Source organism: Acinonyx jubatus, chromosome B4 (assembly GCF_027475565.1).
Source record: "Acinonyx jubatus isolate Ajub_Pintada_27869175 chromosome B4, VMU_Ajub_asm_v1.0, whole genome shotgun sequence".
NCBI lineage: Eukaryota > Metazoa > Chordata > Mammalia > Carnivora > Felidae > Acinonyx > Acinonyx jubatus.
The window spans coordinates 73,818,143-73,839,933 of record NC_069387.1 but is presented as its reverse complement, the minus strand read 5'-3'; the positions used below and the strand labels follow the sequence as shown (position 1 = coordinate 73,839,933).

General features: G+C 38.0%; 2 protein-coding genes across 3 annotated transcripts in view; both read left to right on the top strand.

Annotated features, from left to right (window-relative positions):
* LOC106969344 (olfactory receptor 8S1-like) overlaps positions 1–21,791 on the top strand; it is an 82,284-nt gene that overhangs the window by 29,641 nt on the left and 30,852 nt on the right. The gene's annotated exons all lie outside the window — the stretch shown is intronic.
* LOC106969343 (olfactory receptor 8S1-like) lies at positions 13,443–14,426 on the top strand. The gene has a single exon (XM_015065852.3). It carries the CDS (start codon positions 13,509–13,511, stop codon positions 14,424–14,426), a length of 918 nt encoding a protein of 305 aa, XP_014921338.1. The 5' UTR covers positions 13,443–13,508.

Genomic DNA, 21,791 nt, shown 5'->3' with positions numbered 1-21,791 from the left:
GTGGTTCAGAAATTCCCTCCTATCATGCTGTTAGATAGAAAACTGGAATGTTGGTGAATAGCATTGCTAATTCAGCATTTGCAAGCTCTAAAAGTCCTGTCCTGAGGCATCTACCATTTAAAATAGGATCTATTAAGCAGACAAAAAGAATTACAAGAAGTATAAGGAAACAGGAAAAGTGCAATTTTGTAATATTCATGAAGGTATAGAAATCAAAGAAGAAAGTGGTAGTTAAGATTTGTCAAGAGTAAGATTTTAGTGCACAGACTGTGTAGTTCCCGAGAAGGAAGAGAGCCAGAAGCCAGCTTACAGGGAAAGTGGGCTTTAAGAAAAGAATTGATGGGTGGGAAGTAATGTCATTATACTTGGACATGCTGTTGAAAAACACAGCAACAGAAAGAAAGATTTGATAAGTCTGCTAAACTGCTTAAAATCTGTATTTGAAAACTAAAAGATTTACATGTTTTGTTAAAGACTAGAAGTATTTGAGTCTGTTCATTCATGCTGAAACATCTCAATCATCTTTCTAAAATAGGAAAAGAGGTATCAGGATAGGGGTTTTATTTAAAAAAAAACAATGAGGTATCCTCATGGAAAGCGTATCAGGAATAAAACAACAATGAAGAGAGATCAGGAGGTTGATGTTAACATTATTTGTTCTGTAAATGTTTATTAAGTACCTGCTGTGTCTTGACTACTAGGATGGAAACTGGGAGTAAAATAGCTGGAGGAGGTGGTCCAAGTCCTTGAGTAGCTCTTTTGTAGTTAAGCAGTAATGTTTGGATGAGCTATGCAGTAAATGTCCATGTTAATGGGGAGGAGGTCAATAGGGTGGTCACTGTTACAATAACAAAGCAGTAGAAAGGATGTGTGAACTATAATGGAAAGGAGGAGTCTATTCTGTTCAGACATCCCAATAACAAAATGCCATGTATGTTTAATTACTTGAGTTATGTGTTTTAAATGTTTATAATTCAGGGTTTTAACTGGTGTAATCCCTCTCCTGTAGCAGTTAACAAATATTTTCTAAATCCAGCTAGCTTCTAAACAATCCCAGCTAGTGAGGCTGAAGACAATTTATGCTTGCATTTGGCTATAGCAGGTCAGGTTGGAGCTCACTAGGAATACCTCAAGGGTATCCCCTCTCTTTTATTTCTAATACTTTTGCTGAGAGGAAGCTGAAGACAAAGTGGGCAGCTGGCCAATTTCTTCAGAGGTCTCTAGATGAGGGAGGCTAAAGTTCAGCAGTTGTTCCTGAGCTTGGACACTGGGGAGCTCCTTCCACAAATTTTCCTTAACTAAGCCTCCTATGATCTGTCAGAGGAGGCAGAAGCTGCCGGAGCCTAAAGAGACAAGTGTAGTTTGCAGTAACAAGACCCCGAGATACCTGGCAGAATCTCACTTCCCATTCATCTCTCTCTATGGCTAATAATGCTCAGTGGGAGCACAGTTCCTTCTCCCCAGGACAATATCTAATGTTATCATGGATGTAGAGAATGCCAAACAAAGAGAAGAGCCAGAACCAGAGAAGGCAGCTGACTGGAGAGGCCTCACAGGCTTTTGGGCCTTGAGGCAGACTTACCCAACCCACCAGAGAGAAGGTCAGACGAGCCAAGGACCTTTCTGAATAATTGTCCCTGGCTGAGACTCTGGAGGCCCAATTGCCTCTACTTGAGTGGTTCTCAAAGTGTAGCAGACTAGATTCATCAGTACTAGCCTACCAGGTTTAACAAGTCAAGTTCCGGGGCTCCACCCTGGACCTACTGAAGGAGAAACTCTTAGGGTGTGGGCAGCAATCCATGTATTAACACATGATTCAGAGGCACTCTAACATGTAGTTACCACTGCTGTAGTTGGTTTTGTTTTTTGTTTTTGTTAAACAAACAAGCACACAGTGGGAGGAGGGGAGTTATCTATCAGCTATTGGGTTTAGGCAAAAACTGCATCTTTTGTATTCATTTTGTACTGATCTTATGGCTTATTCCTTTGAGTTCGAAGATGAGAACCTGATGGTCACCTTTCATGGGTTGGTCAGATTCCATTTAATTCCATACTCTTTGGAATATCCACTGTTTGCTGAGGACATGTTAGAGACCACACGAAACAGAAAGTTAACATTAACCTTAAGGTGTGATTTAAGAACTATAAACAAAATATCTAGAAACCACCAACAAGGGAAGGATTTTAACAGTAGGCTCAAATCTGAATATTCAGGATAGCATTAAAGATTCTTTGCAGACTGGTCCTCATAATTATGATAATATAATCTTCTTTGATTCTAAGGTGGACATTTTTCATATTTTAGTGTTTCTGAAATACAAATGCATCTTACAATCCATTTAACATGGTTAATTCTGCTCGACAAAAAAATTAGCAATTAGTAGGTGGTTTTCCTTTTTCAGCAAATGACAACTTAGAAGGAAATATATTAATAACAACGCAACACTAATGGGCTAGACAATGTGCCAAATGTTATGTGAACATCTCATTTAATTCTCACAACCAACCTTTGATAGGGCACGATTGTCACATCCTTTTTATAGGCAAGGGAACAGGAGAAAGAGCAGTAGCCTGTCCAAAGTCAGAAGGCAGGTGAAGAGCAGAGCTGGGACTTCAGTTCAACTCTATTTAATTCCAGAATTCATCCTCTTAATCTCAAATGTTACATGTCCACATCTCTCTCCCTTTACTATAAAGTGTTTCTTTTTCCAGGAAGATTTTTTTTCTTTTCTTCCTAAAATTTAGTGATCTAGACAAGGCAAAGTCAAATAGGTATCTTTGCTGTGAATATTTCCCTGACCATCTGATGAAGAATGATTTTTTTTCCTCCTCAGAACTCCCATAGCAATCTTGTCACACTGTTGTAATATAAATTACTATGTTGCATTATAGCTGTTAATACAACTTTCTTCCACATAATATAAATGTCTTAAAGGAAGAGACTCTGTCTTACTCATCCTTATATTCCCAGAGCCCAGTACAGTGCCTGGACAACGCGTCTTATTGGCTGAACTGTGTAAACAAACGTGTTCCTCCTACTTGACTTGAGATATAGAGGACGCTTTACAGACTTTAAAAATATTGTTTATTGAGTACAAACTGCTGACATAGTATTAGCTAAGAGCTTTGCATGCTTTATAAATGTCTTGAGAAGAAATAAGATAAAGTAAAACATTTAAAATAGCCTGTGGCACATGGTAAAGACTCAATCATGTCATTATTTTTATTATTAACATTTTTAACTGCAAAACTCACTAAACTGAGTTGCAAAAACTCACTGAAGTAGTTACTATGATTATCCCTATAGATAAGAAAACTAATAGAGGATTAAGTAACTTATTCATAGTCAAACATACAATAAATGACATTGTTTTGAGCCTGGGTCTTATATATTTATGAAGAAATACCAGGTTGTGTATATGTGTATATATATAATTTTACATGATACAGAAAAGAGCAACGCCTGTAATGTAGACTTGATTTAAGTGTCTGTTAGTTTTTCTGTACAATCTCCCTCTACTGCATACCAACCATTCTGGAACTACGGAAGTCCAGCTTTTCTTATTACTCAAGTCTTTTTTAACCTCTCTGCCCCCATACCTGGGGGACCTGAAAGAAAACCTGGATAACTTTCCTCTGGTTTTGTCTCTTTTCAGAATTGCTATTCTTCTCATGTCTTTCTGGGATGTTTATAGCAACTCTCTTTCTACTCCAAGCCATGGCTTCTGTGACATTGGCTGTCGAAACTCTGATTTGAAAAAACAAAACACCTTCCACTAATCATAACTTGTCATTCTGGAATTGTGCCACGAGGAGGCAGTGGTGTCTTAGTCATTTGGTCTGAACCAGCTGGTTTCTTTACTCTTCATGCCTCCATGATTTATGACTTTGAGCTTCGCATATGTCATTTACAAAAAAATGTAAATCTGTTGCAGTGGTTACTCAGGCACTATTTTTAAAATATGATATTTGGAATTAATGTTAAAAAGGAATTATTTAAGTGTTAAAAAGGAAGTCAATGGGGTGCATGGGTGGCTGAGTCTGTTAAGCGTCTGACTCTTGATTTCAGCTCAGGTCATGATCTCAGGGTTCTTGAGAATGAACCCCGTGTCTGGCTTTATGCTGAGCATGGAGTCTGCTTAGGATTCTCTCTCTTCCTCTCTCTGTCCTTCTCCTGCTTGTGCTCTCTCTTTCTCTCTCAAAATAAATAAACATTTAAAAAAGGAAGTCAAGGTATAATTTTGTATCTTTCTCTTAACTCTTAGCTTATTCTAATTACCTTTAATTTTAGGTTGCATTAAGAGAAGAAGAAAAGAAAAAAAGGGGTAGGAAGAGAAAAAGTAGTCAATGGGCTTTATTCTCAGCTATCAGACTTGCTCAGCCAAACTCCGTATCTCCCAGACCTTCCTAATGTGCTTACAGTTTGTGATCATTTCTCTCTTGTTTCTATCTCAGGTAAAAATGGCTATGCCACCTGTTGAATCTGATTGATTTAATTAGAGGAACTATCTTCATTTTATTTCCTGTAACTTAGAGCCCCTGCTTTATTTCTCAACAACAACAGGAGTTGTGTGACCTGATAATGCCATTATGCTCCAGGGTTACAGGAGCAGCTTCTAATGCCAATTTATGTAAATCAAAATAAGGCATTTCTGGTTTCAGTTCAGTGGAAGAATGAAATGTCACCTTCCTTTTTTTTTTTCCCAAGAACAGAGCAAATGAGCTACAAGTGACATTTGTGTGTGTCTCTGTGTGTATGTCTGTGTAGATACACAGATAGATCAGAGAGACAGAAAGAGAGAGAGAGAGATGGATAGAGAGGTATATGATATTTTACTTACATGTTTCATATATAATGGTGTGTGTGTTTGAGACAGGCAACATGAAAAGTATTTTAGATGTAAATAAACTTTAATACTTGCTCTTTACTACCTTTCAATTTCTAGTTACAAGGTTTGGGAAAATTAATTCATTTGAACCTTGACTATGAATATATTTAGAAGGAATTGTTTTTTCTCCAATCCTCTAATTTTAAAGTGGTTGGATTTATACTATGAATGCAAGAATTTTCTAATTCAAGCTTTAAAAAAGTTTATTTAAACCCACTAATTGAAACTTTAAGTGAAAAAAATACCACGTTATTGCAACAGACACAAAAAGACATTCAGTAAAATTCAGTGAGGGGCGCCTGGGTGGCTCAGCTGGTTAAGCGGCCAACTTCAGCTCAGGTCATGATCTTGTGGTCTGTGGGTTCGAGCCCTGCATCAGGCTCTGTGCTGACAGCTCAGAACCTGGAGCCTGCTTCAGATTCTGTGTCTCCCTCTCTCTCTGCCACTCCCCTGCTTGCACTCTGTCTCTGTCTCTCAAAAATGAACAAACGTCAAGAAAAATTTAAAAAAGTTCAGTGATTATTTATTTATAAAAGTCTGCAAACTGGGCACGGTAGGGAACTTTTTTTTTTTTTTTTTTGACAGGGAGTGATAACATGTGCTTAGTTGGGGGAGAGGCAGAGGGAGAGAGAGAGAGAGAGAGAGAGAATTTCAATCTATATGGGGCTCAGTCTTACAACCATGAGATCATGACCTGAGCCAAAATCAAGAGTTGGGCCCTCAACCAACTGAGCCACCCAGGCACCCCAGATCATGTGGTATTTCTATTTTTAATTTTTGAGGAACTTCCATACTGTTTTCCACAGTAGCTGTACCAATTTACATTCCTACCAACAGTGCGAGAGGGTTCTTTTTTCTCCATATCCTGGCTAACGCCTGTTATTTCTTGTGTTTTTGATTTTAGCCATTCTGATAGGTATCTCATTGTGGTTTTGATTTGCATTTCCCTGATGATTAGTGATACTGAACATCTTTTCATGTGTCTGTTGGCCATCTGTATGTCTTCTTGGAAAAATGTCTATTTAGGTACCCTGCCCATTTTTGGTTGGACTGTTTTTATTTTATTTTTTTGGTGTTGAGTTATATAATTTCTTTATATATTTTGGGTATTAACCCCTTATCACAGGTATAATTTTCAAGTATCTTCTCCAGTTCAGTAGGTTGTCCTTTTGTTTGTTGATAGTTTCCTTTGCTGTGCAAAAAGCCTTTTTATTTTGATGGAGTCCCAATAGTTTATTTTTGCTTTTGCTTCCCTTGTCTTAGGAGATGGTATCTAGAAAAAATGTTGCTACAGCCAATGTCAGAGAAATTGGTGCCTGGTGCTCTTCTAGGATTTTTATGATTTCAGGTCTTACATTTAGGTCTTTGATCTGGTTTGAATTTATTTCTGTGTATGGTGTAAGGAAGTGTCCCAGTTTCATTCCTTTATATGTAGCTGTCCGGTTTTCCCAGCACCATTTATTGAAAGAGACTGTCTTTTTCCCATTGTATATTCTCGCCTCCTTTGTCATAGATTAATTGACCATATACGCATGGGTTTATTTCTGGGATCTTTATTTGAAAAGCATATTTTTAATATATGCTTTGAAGATATTTTAAAACTAAGAAAACAGTGAAGAATTTTAGAGCCATCATCCCAAAGAAAAGAAAATCTAGAGAAGCAAGCTCAGCATTCGGGGATCTCTTTTTCACATAAGTGCACCTTGAAGAGGTCGTTGAGAATGTGAAAAGTTATTTTGACAGTTTCCTAAAGTTAGTGGGAAAAATGGAATGCAGGGACCACCAAGGGGGTGGGTTGGAGCCTTGAAGGGCAATACCCTGAAATAAAAGTTGGAAGCAGCCCAACTTCATAAGGATTGAAGCCCAGCTTCATCTCAGCCCCTGGAATTACATGAGAATGATCCAGGACTGTGAATGTCCATGGCTGTCTGACAGAAGCTAGTGAAAATTTTCTCTGGAGGAAGAGAAAATAAGCCAGAGCTTTAAATTATTTCCATAATTTTCATAATAACATCCTGTTCTCAATAGAAAAAAATAAACAATATTGGGGAGACAAAAACTAAAGACAGTAGAAACAGACTCAGACACATAACTTTAAAACAAATAAACTTAAAATATTTATGGAGATTAAAGACAAGATTGAGAATTTGGCATAATATTTCTGGAAACTATAAGAAAAATCTAAGTGAAAGTTCTAGAAAATTCAGTGGCTGAAACTAAGATCTTAATGGATAAGTTTGAAGGATATTAGACAGTGTTGAGGAGTATACTAATGACTTATAAGGTAGGTAAGAAGAAAGTGTATTCAGTAAGGTACAGAAAGAATAAAGAAAAAAACAAGGGAATATAAAATACCTAATGCATAGAATGGTAAGGATAACATACATGTACATGGAATTACAGAGAAGGGAGAGAGAATAAGGTAATCTATATGAATATAGGGAAACATGTAAGATAATGGATGAAAATGTTCCAAACTAAAAAAGTATATCAACTACAAATACTAGAAGCCCTATAAGTAAATCCCAAGTATGTTAAATGAAAAGAAAAAAAATGCTGATTGGAAGGGTCACATGCACCCCTATGTTTATCTATCAATATGTATATGTATCTACCTACCTATGTATCTATATGTATCTATCTATACATGTTTATGTGCTATCAATAATAGCCAAATCATGGAGAAAGCCCAAATGTCCATCGACTGATAAATGGATAAAGAAGATGCGGTGTACACACACACACACACACACACACACACACACACACACACACTGGAATATTACTTGGCAATCAAAAAGAATGAAATCTTGCCATTTGCAACAATGTGGTTGAACTAGAGGGTATTATGCTAAGTGAAATAAGTCAGTTAAAGAGAAATATATGATTTCACTCATGTGGAATTTAAGAAACAAACCAGATGAACATAGGTGAATGGAAGGAAAATAAAGATAAAAACAGAGGGAGGCAAACCATAAGAGACTCTTAAATACAGAGAACAAACTGAGGGTTGCCAGAGGGGAGTGGACTAAATGGGTGATGGGCATTAAGGAGGGCACTTGTTAGGATGAGCACTGGGTGTTATATGTAAGTGATGAATCACTGGGTTCTAATCCTGAAACCTATACTACACTGTATGTTAACTAACTTGAATTTAAATAAATAAATTAAAAAAAGAAAGTCACACTTTGTCATATTATAATAAAGTTACTAAAAATCAAAAGAGAAAATATTAAAAACCTGCAAGAGAGAGCGAGAGAGAAAAGACAAATGAACTCCAGAGAAGTACAGTTAGATTAACAACTGCCTTCACAAGAGAGGAATTAGACTAACAAGAAGACAAAAGACAGATGACAGAAGACATCTTCAAAGTACTGGATAAACAAACAAACAAACAAAAGCTTCCCCATTAGGATTCTGTGTCTGGTCAAACATCATTTAAGAGTAAAGATGAGATAAATACATCATGAAGAAGAATTGCACTAAATGAAACTTAAAAGAAGTTCTAGGAGAAAGAAAATGCTCACAGGTATGAGTTCTTATTTTCCTCTGACCTATCTTCTGATTCACTAATACCTCTTCAGCTTTGTCTGATTTGTGTTGAACTCATCCATTGCAGTTTCAGCTATCAAACTTTGCAATTTTAGTAGAAAAAAAATTTTTTTTCAATATATGAAGTTTATTGTCAAATTGGTTTCCATACAACACCCAGTGCTCATCCCAAAAGGTGCCCTCCTCAATACCCATCACCCACCCTCCCCTACCTCCCACCCCCCATCAACCCTCAGTTTGTTCTCAGTTTTTAAGAGTCTCTTATGCTTTGGCTCTCTCCCACTCTAACCTCTTTTTTTTTTTTTTTCCTTCCCCTCCCCCATGGGTTTCTGTTAAGTTTCTCAGGATCCACATAAGAGTGAAAACATATGGTATCTGTCTTTCTCTGTATGGCTTATTTCACTTAGCATCACACTCTCCAGTTCCGTCCATGTTGCTACAAAGGGCCATATTTCATTCTTTCTCATTGCCACGTAGTACTCCATTGTGTATATAAACCACAATTTCTTTATCCATTCATCAGTTGATGGACATTTCGGCTCTTTCCATAATTTGGCTATTGTTGAGAGTGCTGCTATAAACATTGGGGTACAAGTGCCCCTATGCATCAGTACTCCTGTATCCCTTGGGTAAATTCCTAGCAGTGCTATTGCTGGGTCATAGGGTAGGTCTATTTTTAATTTTTTGAGGAACCTCCACACTGTTTTCCAGAGTGGCTGCACCAATTTGCATTCCCACCAACAGTGCAAGAGGGTTCCCGTTTCTCCACACCCTCTCCAGCATCTATAGTCTCCTGATTTGTTCATTTTGGCCACTCTGACTGGCGTGAGGTGATGTCTGAGTGTGGTTTTGATTTGTATTTCCCTGATGAGGAGCGACGTTGAACATCTTTTCATGTGCCTGTTGGCCATCTGGATGTCTTCTTTAGAGAAGTATCTATTCATGTTTTCTGCCCATTTCTTCACTGGATTATTTGTTTTTCGGGTGTGGAGTTTGGTGAGCTCTTTATAGATTTCGGATACTAGCCCTTTTTCCGATATGTCATTTGCAAATATCTTTTCCCATTCCGTTGGTTGCCTTTTAGTTTTGTTTGCTGTTTCCTTTGCTGTGCAGAAGCTTTTTATCTTCATAAGGTCCCAGTAGTTCAGTTTTGCTTGTAATTCCCTTGCCTTTGGGGATGTGTCAAGTAAGAAATTGCTACAGCTGAGGTCAGAGAGGTCTTTTCCTGCTTTCTCCTCTAGGGTTGTGATGGTTTCCTGTCTCACATTCAGGTCCTTTATCCATTTTGAGTCTATTTTTGTGAATGGTGTAAGAAAGTGGTCTAGTTTCAACCTTCTGCATGTTGCTGTCCAGTTCTCCCAGCACCATTTGTTAAAGAGACTGTCTTTTTTCCATTGAATGTTCTTTCCTGCTTTTCAAAGATTAGTTGGCCATACGTTTGTGGGTCTAGTTCTGGGGTTTCTATTCTATGCCATTGGCCTATGTGTTTGTTTTTGTGCCATAGAAAAAATTGAGCAAATAAAAGTCAAATATGTTGATAACTTTAAATTATCATTGACCATATAGTAGTAGTAGTAGTAGTAGTAGTAGTAGTAGTAGTACTTGTTGTTGTAGTGGTGGTGGTGGTGGTGGTGGTAGTAACGATGATGTCATATATAATAATTACATCTGAATAAATGTAATAATCAAATACATGACAACATTAGAAAAATGACCTAAAAGGGAAGCTGTGAATCACTTTAGTAGGAATTCCCAGAGGGATCATTCAGTAACCATGTTTAGCTAATGAGTCTAAAGCAAGCTTCAAGCTGAGCTTTCCAGCAATCAGGATGGACCCACAATGTCCCCTGGGCTGTCAGGTCATACTTTGCCATCTCATTGGCCACCTTAACCCACAATCCCTTCTGAAAGGCTAGACCTGAGCCTCTTCTGTCAGGATGGTGCTCTGAGCAATATATTAACACTCATACAGAGAGATATGTGCAGAAATTATTGTGTAATTATGCTGGGGGAAATATGAAAGAAATTGCTTTATTGTTAGGAATTTTAAGTTTTCAAGTTTTCCTTTGTCATTTTATGGAATCACTAAGGGATAAGTGTAAAGATGCTGTCAAAATTTAGAAGAGTTTTCTGAAGCCTTTATTTGCAGAGGCTTTTGAGGACTGAGCTTACATGTTTCTCTTTATGCACAGGAAGTTTTTAAATAGAAAAAGCAATGCCAGTTCACATGACTGGACAGTTGTGGCACATTTTCTCTCTTGTGAATTTCTCCTGAGCTCAGTGGCATGCCCACCAACTCAGAAAAACGGGACATATTCTGCACCAGAAAAACCCAGACACATGGTAATATTTTTCATCTGTTCTCTGATGAATTTATCTGCTTCTGTGCTCCCTGTATAGGATCCTTTCTGCTTCAATTACTGCTGCTTCTTGTTACCCCCTCATCAGGCACTTCCTTTCTTATAGCTCTCATCTCCTCTCTGTTCTCCTGGGCTGGATATCATTGCCTCCCCGTCTCTCTCTGACATGGCATTCATTTCTGAGACCTGAAATGTTTGGTCTGCTCCTTAAAATCACCTCTCTTCCTTCTTTTGGGAAAATTAAACCCTTGCATTGGGTGTGAAGAAAAGAGAATCTAATGAGTCTTCAACATTTCAGGATTCTTAAGTCCTCACAACTCTTCAAGGTAATAATTTTTAGCTTTCATTTTACATATGGGACAACTGGGGCAAGATCTTTTTTATATCTAGCTTTATTCCTTGTTTTGGGGGTGCTCAAAGGCCACATTATACCAGAAACCTGGAAGTTCGGGAAGGCTGAGAGCTGTCTGTAAGAGGTGAGAAGGGATAGGACATCAATGATAGACTTTGGGTACTTTGTGACTCAAAAATAACTCTCTCCAAGCACTCCAAATGTATGGGTCCAGAAACTAATTACATCTTTAGTTATAGGTATTCTCTGTAATTATATGCTCCGAGGTATGTGGAGGTTCAGACCAGGGCATGAGACACTATAATGGGGCAAACATTTCCAGTTGGCAAAATTTTTCGGTGCCCTTCATACATCTGGTTTCATGCAAGCCTCGACTGTCCAAATCCCGTACTGGTTCCTAATCAGATCTGTTCCCTGTGAGTAGTAAAACCCTAGACTATTCTTCCCCTAAGTTTCCTTCATTCACTTATTCACTCATTCACATATTCATTTTTATCCTTTGGAGCAGTTATAATGCTAGGTACTTTTGTATGTCTCATCTTAAAAGAAGCTCCTCTTAGGCAGCTATTCTTTGGAAATTATCTAGTCAGCTAACTCCACCTAATTGTGATAATAATTATAGCGGTAATGTTCTCAGAGCTGTTTCTGTTCTAAATTTGGACTCAGAGTCTGAATAAATGAAACATCGAGAGTAATGAAATTGCAGCACCAGGTAAAAATAGAAGTGATTTTATTTATTTATGTGATCCCTCAAATAACTCTACTACAATACACCTATATACTTTTGAGGAAGTATGGCTGCTGATAGGGCATACTTTCCAGGTTTATCTTTCATGAAAATGTCCTTTTGCCTTTATTTCTAAGAGAGAAAATTTCCCCAAAGTTTAAGGAGTTTCTAGTGCTAGTAAGTGGGGCTCCATTTAGAGATGAGGAGCCTTTCTTTTTGGTGCCCTCCAAAATTATAATGGGTGGTTCTCTGTCTGCATTTCATGGTTTGGTTCCTTGGTTTTCCGGCATCTTCTGCCAATGATGTTCTGCTCTCAGGATGAATCCAAGTTGCTGTAGCTAGAACTACAGTGGTGAGCAAAAGAAAAAAATTATATGGAAAATGCAATCATTATGTGACTGGAAGTATTTAGGTTTTTAGAAATAATACAACTTAGCCTACTATCCCCTCTTTTAGAAATCAAGGGAGAGGTCTGTATCCAACAGGAATTTTCAGGCTCCACCTTAACACTGAATTCTCACACTGACATTCAAACTTGTCTTCTGGATCACTGGATTTGAAAAGGTTTTCATTTAATTCTGTGCTAGTTATTGGTCACCTAGGTGAGAAGTACAAGCGGTGTGGACTTGATTCCTAAGAATAGCTTTAATTCTAGGTGTCGTTTGGATAAATAATGGGAAAGAAATAATACGTTCTTTGAGAAATTCAATGTGCCAGTCTTGGAGTATGAGTGCAAGAGACAAAGCAGGACATGAGGGGTCAAGATGATATAGTCAGTGGTGTTGGAGAGTCATTCTGAGTCTGTAGTTATAATCTGGGTTGTCAGTCCAGAGTAGGAAATAGAGAAAGCTAAGCTTTGGAAAGTGAGTAGGTAGTCTATATTTTCAAATGGCATAAGGGCAACAGACTAGAGCTGAAGTTGAATAGATGACACAAACTGGGGATAGAGATTATTACCAGAGTATGTTCCCATATTCATCAACAGTTTCCCTTAATCAGTTGTATTGCATCCAGGATACCTCTATGCTGCCTTCTTTCTAATTCATTCACTTTTTCCTCACTCTGCAAATCTCTAGTCACTACTCATCTTCAGTTTCCATTAATGACCCCATTTAAATATTTATTGAAAAAACAAGCCATTAGATGGGAACTACTTCCTTCCCAACAACAAATCTATGCATGTTTGATGGATGAATTAAACCCACTCCCACCTAAGGCCATGCTCTGCTTCTGCTCTGCAACCCAGCCGCTCTCAGACACTATTTCTGCAATTTCTCTTATTCCTCCTGCAATTTCTCCCTCTCTACTGGATTATTATCAAGAGTTTACAAAACATCGTCCAGTAGCTTTAATAATAAAACAACAACAAAAAATAAATTCTAAGACATTAAAAGGAAGAACAATAAAAGTGGACAGGGAGTTGATCTTGGGTTGGAATCCTGTAAAAAGATTATTTCAGATTTTAGGAAATCTAGAGACTTAAGGAAGTTTATCATTTCAGAGCATAAATTTTTGAGTAGGTATGAAACTTTCTGAGTGGAGAAGAGCATTAAAACACTTGAATATTTGTTAGAAGAAGAGGCTTTATCTGATTTATTTCTTACATTCTAAAGGAAATATTGAAGGCAATGAGAAACCACAGTGTTGTTTCTGAGTTCATCCTCTTCGGGCTGTCTGCTGACCCCCAGATCGAGGCTCTCCTCTTTGTACTGTTCCTTGTTATTTACCTCCTGACCCTGATGGGGAACCTGATGCTGCTGCTGGTGATTAGGGCTGATTCTTGCCTCCACACCCCCATGTACTTCTTCCTGGGACAGTTGTCCTTCCTGGATCTCTGCCACTCCTCTGTCACTGTGCCCAAGCTGTTGGAGAACCTCCTGTCTGAGAAGAAAACCATCTCAGTAGAGGGCTGCCTGGCTCAGGCCTTCTTTGTGTTTGCCACTGGGGGCACTGAATCCTGCCTACTCACTATCATGGCCTATGACCGCTATGTTGCCATCAGCTCCCCTCTGCTCTATGGCCAGATGATGAACAGACAATTGTGTATGGGGCTGGTGTGGGGCTCATGGAGCGTGGCTTTTTTGGATGCTCTTATCAATATCCTTGTAGCTCTCAATTTAGATTTCTGTGGGGCTCAAAATATACATCACTTCAGCTGTGAACTGCCTTCTCTCTACTCTTTGTCTTGCTGTGACGTGTCTGCAAGTTTTACTGTCCTGCTGTGCTCCAGCCTCCTGCATTTCTTTGGAAATTTCCTCCTGATATTTTTCTCCTATGTTTGCATTTTGTTCACCATCCTGAGTATGAATGCTACCACAGGCATAAACAAGGCCTTCTCGACCTGCTCCTCCCACCTCACTGCAGTGATCTTCTTTTATGGCTCAGGATTACTCCGCTATCTCATGCCAAATTTAGGATCCACTCAAGAGTTAATCTTCTCCTTGCACTATAGTGTGGTCACTCCTATGCTGAATCCTGTCATCTACAGCCTGAAGAACAAAGAGGTGAAGGCAGCCGTGAGAAGAATTTTGAGAAAACGTGTCTAGCGTTCTAATTGATAGGCTACAAAATCAGAATGATGAGGGGAGAAATGAATAGAAGCACAATAAGTAGTGCCTGAATATTAAGGAGAATTTTCTGATAATCATGATCTGCAAGATGCCTTACATTGTTTCTTTAAAATGTTTAAGAAAAGGTGGAGTTATTTTCTTGGAATGATAGTCGTTCTGTCCTATTCAGAGGAAAATAGATGGGTAAACCTCTTGTCTTACAATTTTTCTTACAAAATATTTAATTTATTACAGACAGTATGGTAGACTTTGTTATTGCCAGCTTACACTATCTTTACTATCCTACCAGTAACTAAACTCCATGTTGTTCAGTATAGTTCTAGAGAGACTATTAATTCTGGTGTCCCCAAATTCTCTTTCCTCCCCCACTCGTTATTTGCTCATTCTTCCTGAGACAGTGGCTGGTATAGGAATGAGCACATGGTCAGTGCCAGACCATCCATTCCCTTAGAAATTTTAATCTTGAGGATAGATTCAGAGAGATTCAGATTCAGCCTTTCTCTTTGCAGCACTGATAGCCTATCCCAGCGCCTCTGCTGCTAAGATCACTATTGTTATCCTAGATTCTGTACTTTCAAGGAAGATTGATAAATGAATTATATTAAAAGCACGTGATTAGATATTTGCATCATGTCAGGTACTGTGCTAAGTATTTTACATATATTATCTCACTTAAATACCCCAACAAATGCTTTGGGTAAATACTTTAGTTGTCCTTGTTCAGAAAAGAGAATGTGGACTCAGAGAGGTAAGTGATGGGGGTGGAATTTGGAATCAAATAGACTTATCCCAAAGCCTGTTTTCTTTACTACCTTGACACACTGACTGTCCCTTTGGTGCTATGAGCTACCCCAGACCCAGTTCATGAATTTTCCTTTTAATGCTTTGTTATTGTTGTTTTGTTTTATTTCACTTAAGTAAGTCAGAGTTAGATTCTGTCATTTGCAAAGAAAAGATATCTATATCTATATCTATATCTATATCTATATCTATATATCTATATCATCTATATCTATATCTATCTATCTCTATATATTGTAGTCTCTACAGCTGTGAGAGGGAGACACTGCTGTACAAGTAGCTCTGCCACTCAGCCCTAATAATGCTACAGAAATGGCAGAATGTGAGAGAGTCAATGGCAGAGCAAATGCTGCACTGTGCCTATGACAAACTCTAAAAAGAAACCAATAGATTTTCAGCAAAAGCCCCTTGGATCATGAAATACAATTGGAGGATTACTGAGAAGGAGATTTGGGAGATTAAAGTTATCAAGGTCAAAAATCATTATTTCTTTCTGAAATTACCTTTTAATTTTTTTTAATGTTTGTTTATTTTTGAGAGAGGGAGAGACAGAGTGCGAGTGGGGAGGGGCAGAGAGAGAGGGAGAAACAGAATCTGAAGCAGGCTCCAGGCTCTGAACGGTCAGCACAGAGCCCGATGCAGGGTGTGAACTCACGAACCGGGAGATCATGACCTGAGCTGAAGTCAGATGATTAACCGACTGAGCCACCCAGACGACCCTGAAATTACCTTTTAGATTTTACTTACTTGCTTTACTTACTTACCCTTCACTTTGTACTGCCCAGTAGCAGAAATTATAAACTTAAAGAGATCAAGGGCAATCTTGATCTCTGCCAATCTTCACTACTTTTTCAAGAATATAAAATAGTTTCAAACATGTATGTTTCACAGTGTATTTTGATTGTGTAAATTATAAGCAAAGAAACTGAGAAAATATATAGGGTGAGTTCTCACCAGAAGGACTCCACTGCCAAGGCAGTTTGAAATAATCATGCGTAGAATAGTCTACCATGTGAGTGCCAGTCTCTTCCTTCCTGGTGAGCCTAGTTCTGGTCCATGAATTTGCAGTGTGGCCATGGCTGGGCATGATGGTTATGCAAAGGTTCAACATTTTCATTCACAAAGGCTATTCTGCAGTTACCATTGATGAAACTTATTTTTTTTTGTTTAGAAATATTTTAAATTATAGAGTGGGAGAGAGGGAAGTGGGAGTGAGAGAGAGAGAGGGAGGGAGGGAGAGAGGGAGGGAGAGAGAATCCTAAACAGGCTCCATGCCCAGTGTGGAGCCCTATGCAGGGCTTGATCCCACAACTCTGGGATCATGTCCTGATCTGAAATCAAGAGTCAGATGGTCAACCAACTGAGCCACCCAGGCATCCCAAAACTTATTTTCATAAAGGTGACACACACAAATTTTGTTAGATATAGTACCAGATATTTTTCCATTATTTGTTTCTATTATGAATTAAAAATTCAATTACATTTACTACTTGGTTATTTCTAGTACATAGGAAAGTTGTGATATTTTGTATACTAATCTTATATCTGTTAACTTTGTCGAACTATCTTCCTATTTCTAATGGCTTATTTATAAATACTATTGGATTTTAAAATTACATTTTAATGATTTCATCTTGAATAAAAGCAAATAATTTTTTTTCTGTTTCTAATTTTTATGTATCTCATTTTTATTTTTTATGTTTATTATTTTTAAATTAAAAAAGTTATTTGAGTGTATTGACACACAATGTTACATTAGTTTCAGGTGTACAACATAGAGGTGATTCAGCTTCTCTATGTGTTATGCTATGCTCACTACAGTGTAGCTGTCATCTGTCACCATACAACGTTTTTACAATATCATTGACATGTTCCCTATGCTGTGCCTTTTATTCCCATGACTTTTTCCTTCCAAAACTGGAATCTCGTATATTCCTCTCCATTTCACCCATTTTGCCCATCCCCTGACCCCACTCCCCTCTGGCAACTATCAGTTTCTTCTGTGTATTTATAAGTCTGATTCTGCTTTTTTGTTTGTTTCTTCATTTGTTTGTTTTTTTTTAGTTTATGCATATGAGTGAATCTGGTATTTGTTTTTCTCAGTCTGGCCAATTTCACTTAGCATAATACTCTCTGAATCCATCCACATTGTCCCAAATGGCATGATCTCATCCTTTTATGGCTGCGTAGAATTTGTGTGTGTGTGTGTGTGTGTGTGTGTGTGTGTGTGTGTGTGTGTCTGTCTGTCTGTTGATGGACACTTAGGTTGCTTCCATATCTTGACTATTATAAATAATGCTGCAATAAACATAGGAGTACATATATCTTTTTGAATTAGTGTTTTCATTTTCTTTGGATAGATACCCAGTAGTGGAATTATTGGGTCATATAGTATTCCTATTTTTTTAATGTTTGTTTATTTTTGAGAGAGAGGGAGCATGAGCACAGGAGGGGCAGAGAGAGAGGGGACAGAGGATCCGAAATGGGCTCTGTGCTGACAGCAGTGAGCCCTATGTGGGGCTTAAACCAATGAACTGTGAGATTGTGACCTGAGCCAAAGTCTGATGCTCAATTGGTTGAGCCATCCAGCCACACATGTTTTTAATTTTTTTTGAGGAAACTCCATCCTGTTTTCCACAGTGGCTGTACAAGTTTATATTTCCACCAACAGTGGAAGAGAGTTCCTTTTTTCCCACATCCTTGCCAACACTTGTTATTTCTTGTGTTTTTTATTTTAACCATTCTGACAGGTTTAAGGTGGTATCTCATTGTGGTTTTGATTTGCATTTCCCTGATGATTAGTGATGTTGAGTATCTTTTCATGTGTCTGTTGGCCATCTGAATGTCTTCTTTGGAAAAATGTCTATTCAGGTCCTCTGCCCATTTTTAATTGGATTATTTATTTGGTGCTGAGTTGTATGTTTTTCATTTTTAAAGTTAATCCATGGGCCAGAACCTCTGGTACAAACATCTTTTTATTGGGATCAGTGAAAAAACTTATGTTTCAACATTAAGGATGATGTTTGTTCTGCTATTGATCAATATATCTTACATTATAAGATATATAATACACTTATAAGTGAATTCACTTATAATAATTCTCTCTTAACTACATTTTACTAAGAATTGGTGTAAAATTTTATCAAATGCTTTTTCTGTTTCCATTGAAGACCGGGACCCTTTCTCTTTTGTTTACTAATGTATAGTATCTGTCACATAATAGGCATGCAATAAATACATGTTGAATAAAAAATAAGTTTATTGAAATAGTCATATAGTTTTATTTTTTGTTTTTATTTAAATTCTAGTTAACATACAGTGTAATATTATTTTCAGTTGTACAATTTAGTGATTCAACACTTACATACAACACTTGGTCCTTATCACAACAAGTGCACTCCTTAATCCCTATCACCTGTTTCACCTATCCCTGCACCCCCCACCCTTCTGGTAACCATCAGTTTGTTCTCTGTAGTTGAGTCTATTTCTTGGTTTGCCTCTTTCTCTTTTTTTTTCTTTGCTCATTTGTTTTGTTTTGTTTTCACATATGTATGAAATCATATGGTATTTGTTTTTCTTTGGATTAGCTTATTTTGCTTAGCATTATACTCTCTGGCTCCATCCATGTTGTTGCAAATGGCAAGATTTCATTCTTTTTTATGGTTGACTAATATTCCATCGTATGTTTATATACCACATCTTCTTTATCCATTCATCTGTTGATAGACCCTTGGGCTTCTTGCATAGTTTGGCTATTATAAATAATGCTGCAATAAATATAGGGGTGCATGTATCCCTTTGGATTAGTGTTTTTGTATTTTTTGGGTAAATACCTAGTAGTGTTATTACTGGATCACAGGGGATGTCTACTCTCGCTACTAATATTCAACATAGTACTAGAAGTCCTAGCCACAGCATTCAGACAACAAAAAGCAATAAAAGGCATCCAAATTGGCAAAGAAGAAGCAAAACTTTCACTATTTGCAAATGATGTGATACTCTACATAGAAAGCCCAAAAGACTCCACCAAAAAATTGCTAGAACTAATACACGAATTCAGTAAAGTTGCAGAATACAAAATCCAGTGTACAGGTATCTGTTGCATTTCTATACACCCATAATGAAGCAGAGAAAGAAAAATCAAGGAATAAATCCCATTTATAATTGCACCAAAACCCATAAGCTATTCGGAATAAACCTAACCAAAGAAGTAAAAGACCTATACTCTGATAATATTGATGAAAGAAATTGAAGATGACCCAGATAAATGGAAAAACATTCATGCTCAGGGATTGGAAGAACATATATTGTTAAAATGTCTATATTACCCAAAGCAATCTACACATTTAATGCAATCCCTATCAAAATACCAACAACATTTGTCACAAAGCTGGAACAAACAATCCTAACATTTATATGGTTTTATTATTTTTTTTAATGCTAAATTGTATCAGTAAGGTGTTCTGGTATTGAAGAATCGTTGCATTCCTGAAATCACCCTATTTAGGTGGAGTAGTAAAGACTGAATTAACTTTTGCCAATATTTAACTTAGGAATTTCCCATTTATGTTCATAAATCAGATAGTATGATTTTTTTCTTACATTCACCTGGTGTTGTCTTTTCATCAGCTTTCCTGAGATTATGTTTCACAAATCACAAAGATCACCTATTCAAAGCATACAGTTCAGGTCATGATAGTGGGGCATGGACCCAGTCCCGAACCTCATCCTGGGCACCTGGAGCACCCTCAGGGAGGGGCTACTGCCAGAGGAGCTCCAGCAACACTGCTAACCTGGAAATGTGCAAGCCTGTGCCGTGAGGAGCAGGGCTCTGCAGAGAAGCTGCAGCAGGGGAGACTGCTGAGGCCCTGTGGGGCAGGTGCTACCCATGGGTGAGGTAGGTCTGTCCTGGACTTTGAGCCCTTGCCTGACCCCAGCAGGGCCTGCACAGAGCCAGCCCGGGGATGATTGATGTTAGGAAAACCCCCCCTGTAGCCTCTTGGGCAGACCCTGCCTTGGAGGGAGACTCTGAGCCTGTTGCTGCAAGGTACAGTTGCCTTCATTTGCTTCTGTGAAGGACAGTCTTGACCTCCCACTCCAAATCCAAGTCCTGTTCTTTGCACAGTTAGAGTAAAAAAATTTGGGCTATAGCCCAGATGAGTTTGACTCAACTTTTTTTGAATGTTTATTTATTTATTTTGAGAGAGAGCATGAGCAGGGGAGGGGCAGAGAGAGAGAGAGGGAGACAGAGGGTCCCAAGCAGGCTCTGTACTGCCAGTGTAGAGTCCAACAATGGGGTTCGATCTCGCAAACCATGAGATCATGACCTGAGCCAAAATCGAGTCGGAGGCCTAACTCCCTGAGCCACCCAGGCACCCCTCAATTTTTTAAAATATGCAAATTCCTGCCACTCATTTCCTTTGAGCTAGGGTACCAGATTGTCACCTTTTGGCTTGAGAGTTTCCAAAAGGAAGTTCTGGTCTCAAGCATGTGTGTATGTGCCCATAGTTCTGGGGTTCGGCCAATATGGGACACAGAATGGTCAGTGGCAGCAGGGTTGTATTTAAAATTTTTTTTAAATGTTTATTTATTTTTGAGAGAGACAGAGACAGAATGCGAGTGGGTTAGGGACAGAGAGAGAGGGAGACACAGAATCCAAAGCAGGCTCCAAGCTCTGAGCTGTCAGCACAAAGCCTGACATGGGGCTCAAACTTGAGCTGTGAGATCATGACCTGAGCCAAAGTCAGACGCTCAACTGACTGAGCCACCCAGGCGTCCCACAGCAGGGTTGTATTTTAAATGGTCTCATGCACATGGTGGAAACTGGGAAGTTTGGCATATTTTTGGAATTTTGTGAAACCATTTTATAATAAATGAGAATCTCTGAAAGGAGAAAACAAGCAAAGAAAACCAAGCATACGATTCAGTGGTCTTTGGCACATTCACAGTTGTGCAGCCATCACTACATTTCATTACTTCAAATAACTTCAGCACCCATGGGCAGCCGCTCTCCATTCCCTCCCCACAACCCTGGCCATGAGCAATCACTAATCTGCTTTTTGCCTATATAAATTTGTCTAGACATCTAATCTTGGCATCACTAGTATGCTTGCTTTCATTTTTGTATTTTCTTTAAAAAGTTGCATAAAAAAGGAACTATCACTTCCTTGAAGGTTTTATGAAATTTGCTTTTAAAATTTTGAGGACTTAGCTTTTTGTTGTTATTAGGGAGGGGAAATTTTGATTGCCAATTTAATTTCTTTAGTAATTAATGGTATATTTGGGTTTCATATTTGAACATGAATCAATTTTAGTGACTTATGATTTTTCTCTATTTTCTCTTAATGTTTTTAATTTCATTGGTATTTTGTTACTTATAAAATTCAAATATTGTTTTCAAGCTTTTCCAGCATTTATTTAATTTGAAAATAAAAGATTTCAAACATACAGCAAAGTTGAAAGAATTCTACGAGTGAACATTTACAAAATCACGTCTAAATTTTACTATTAGCATTTTCCTATGCATGCCTTATCATCTAC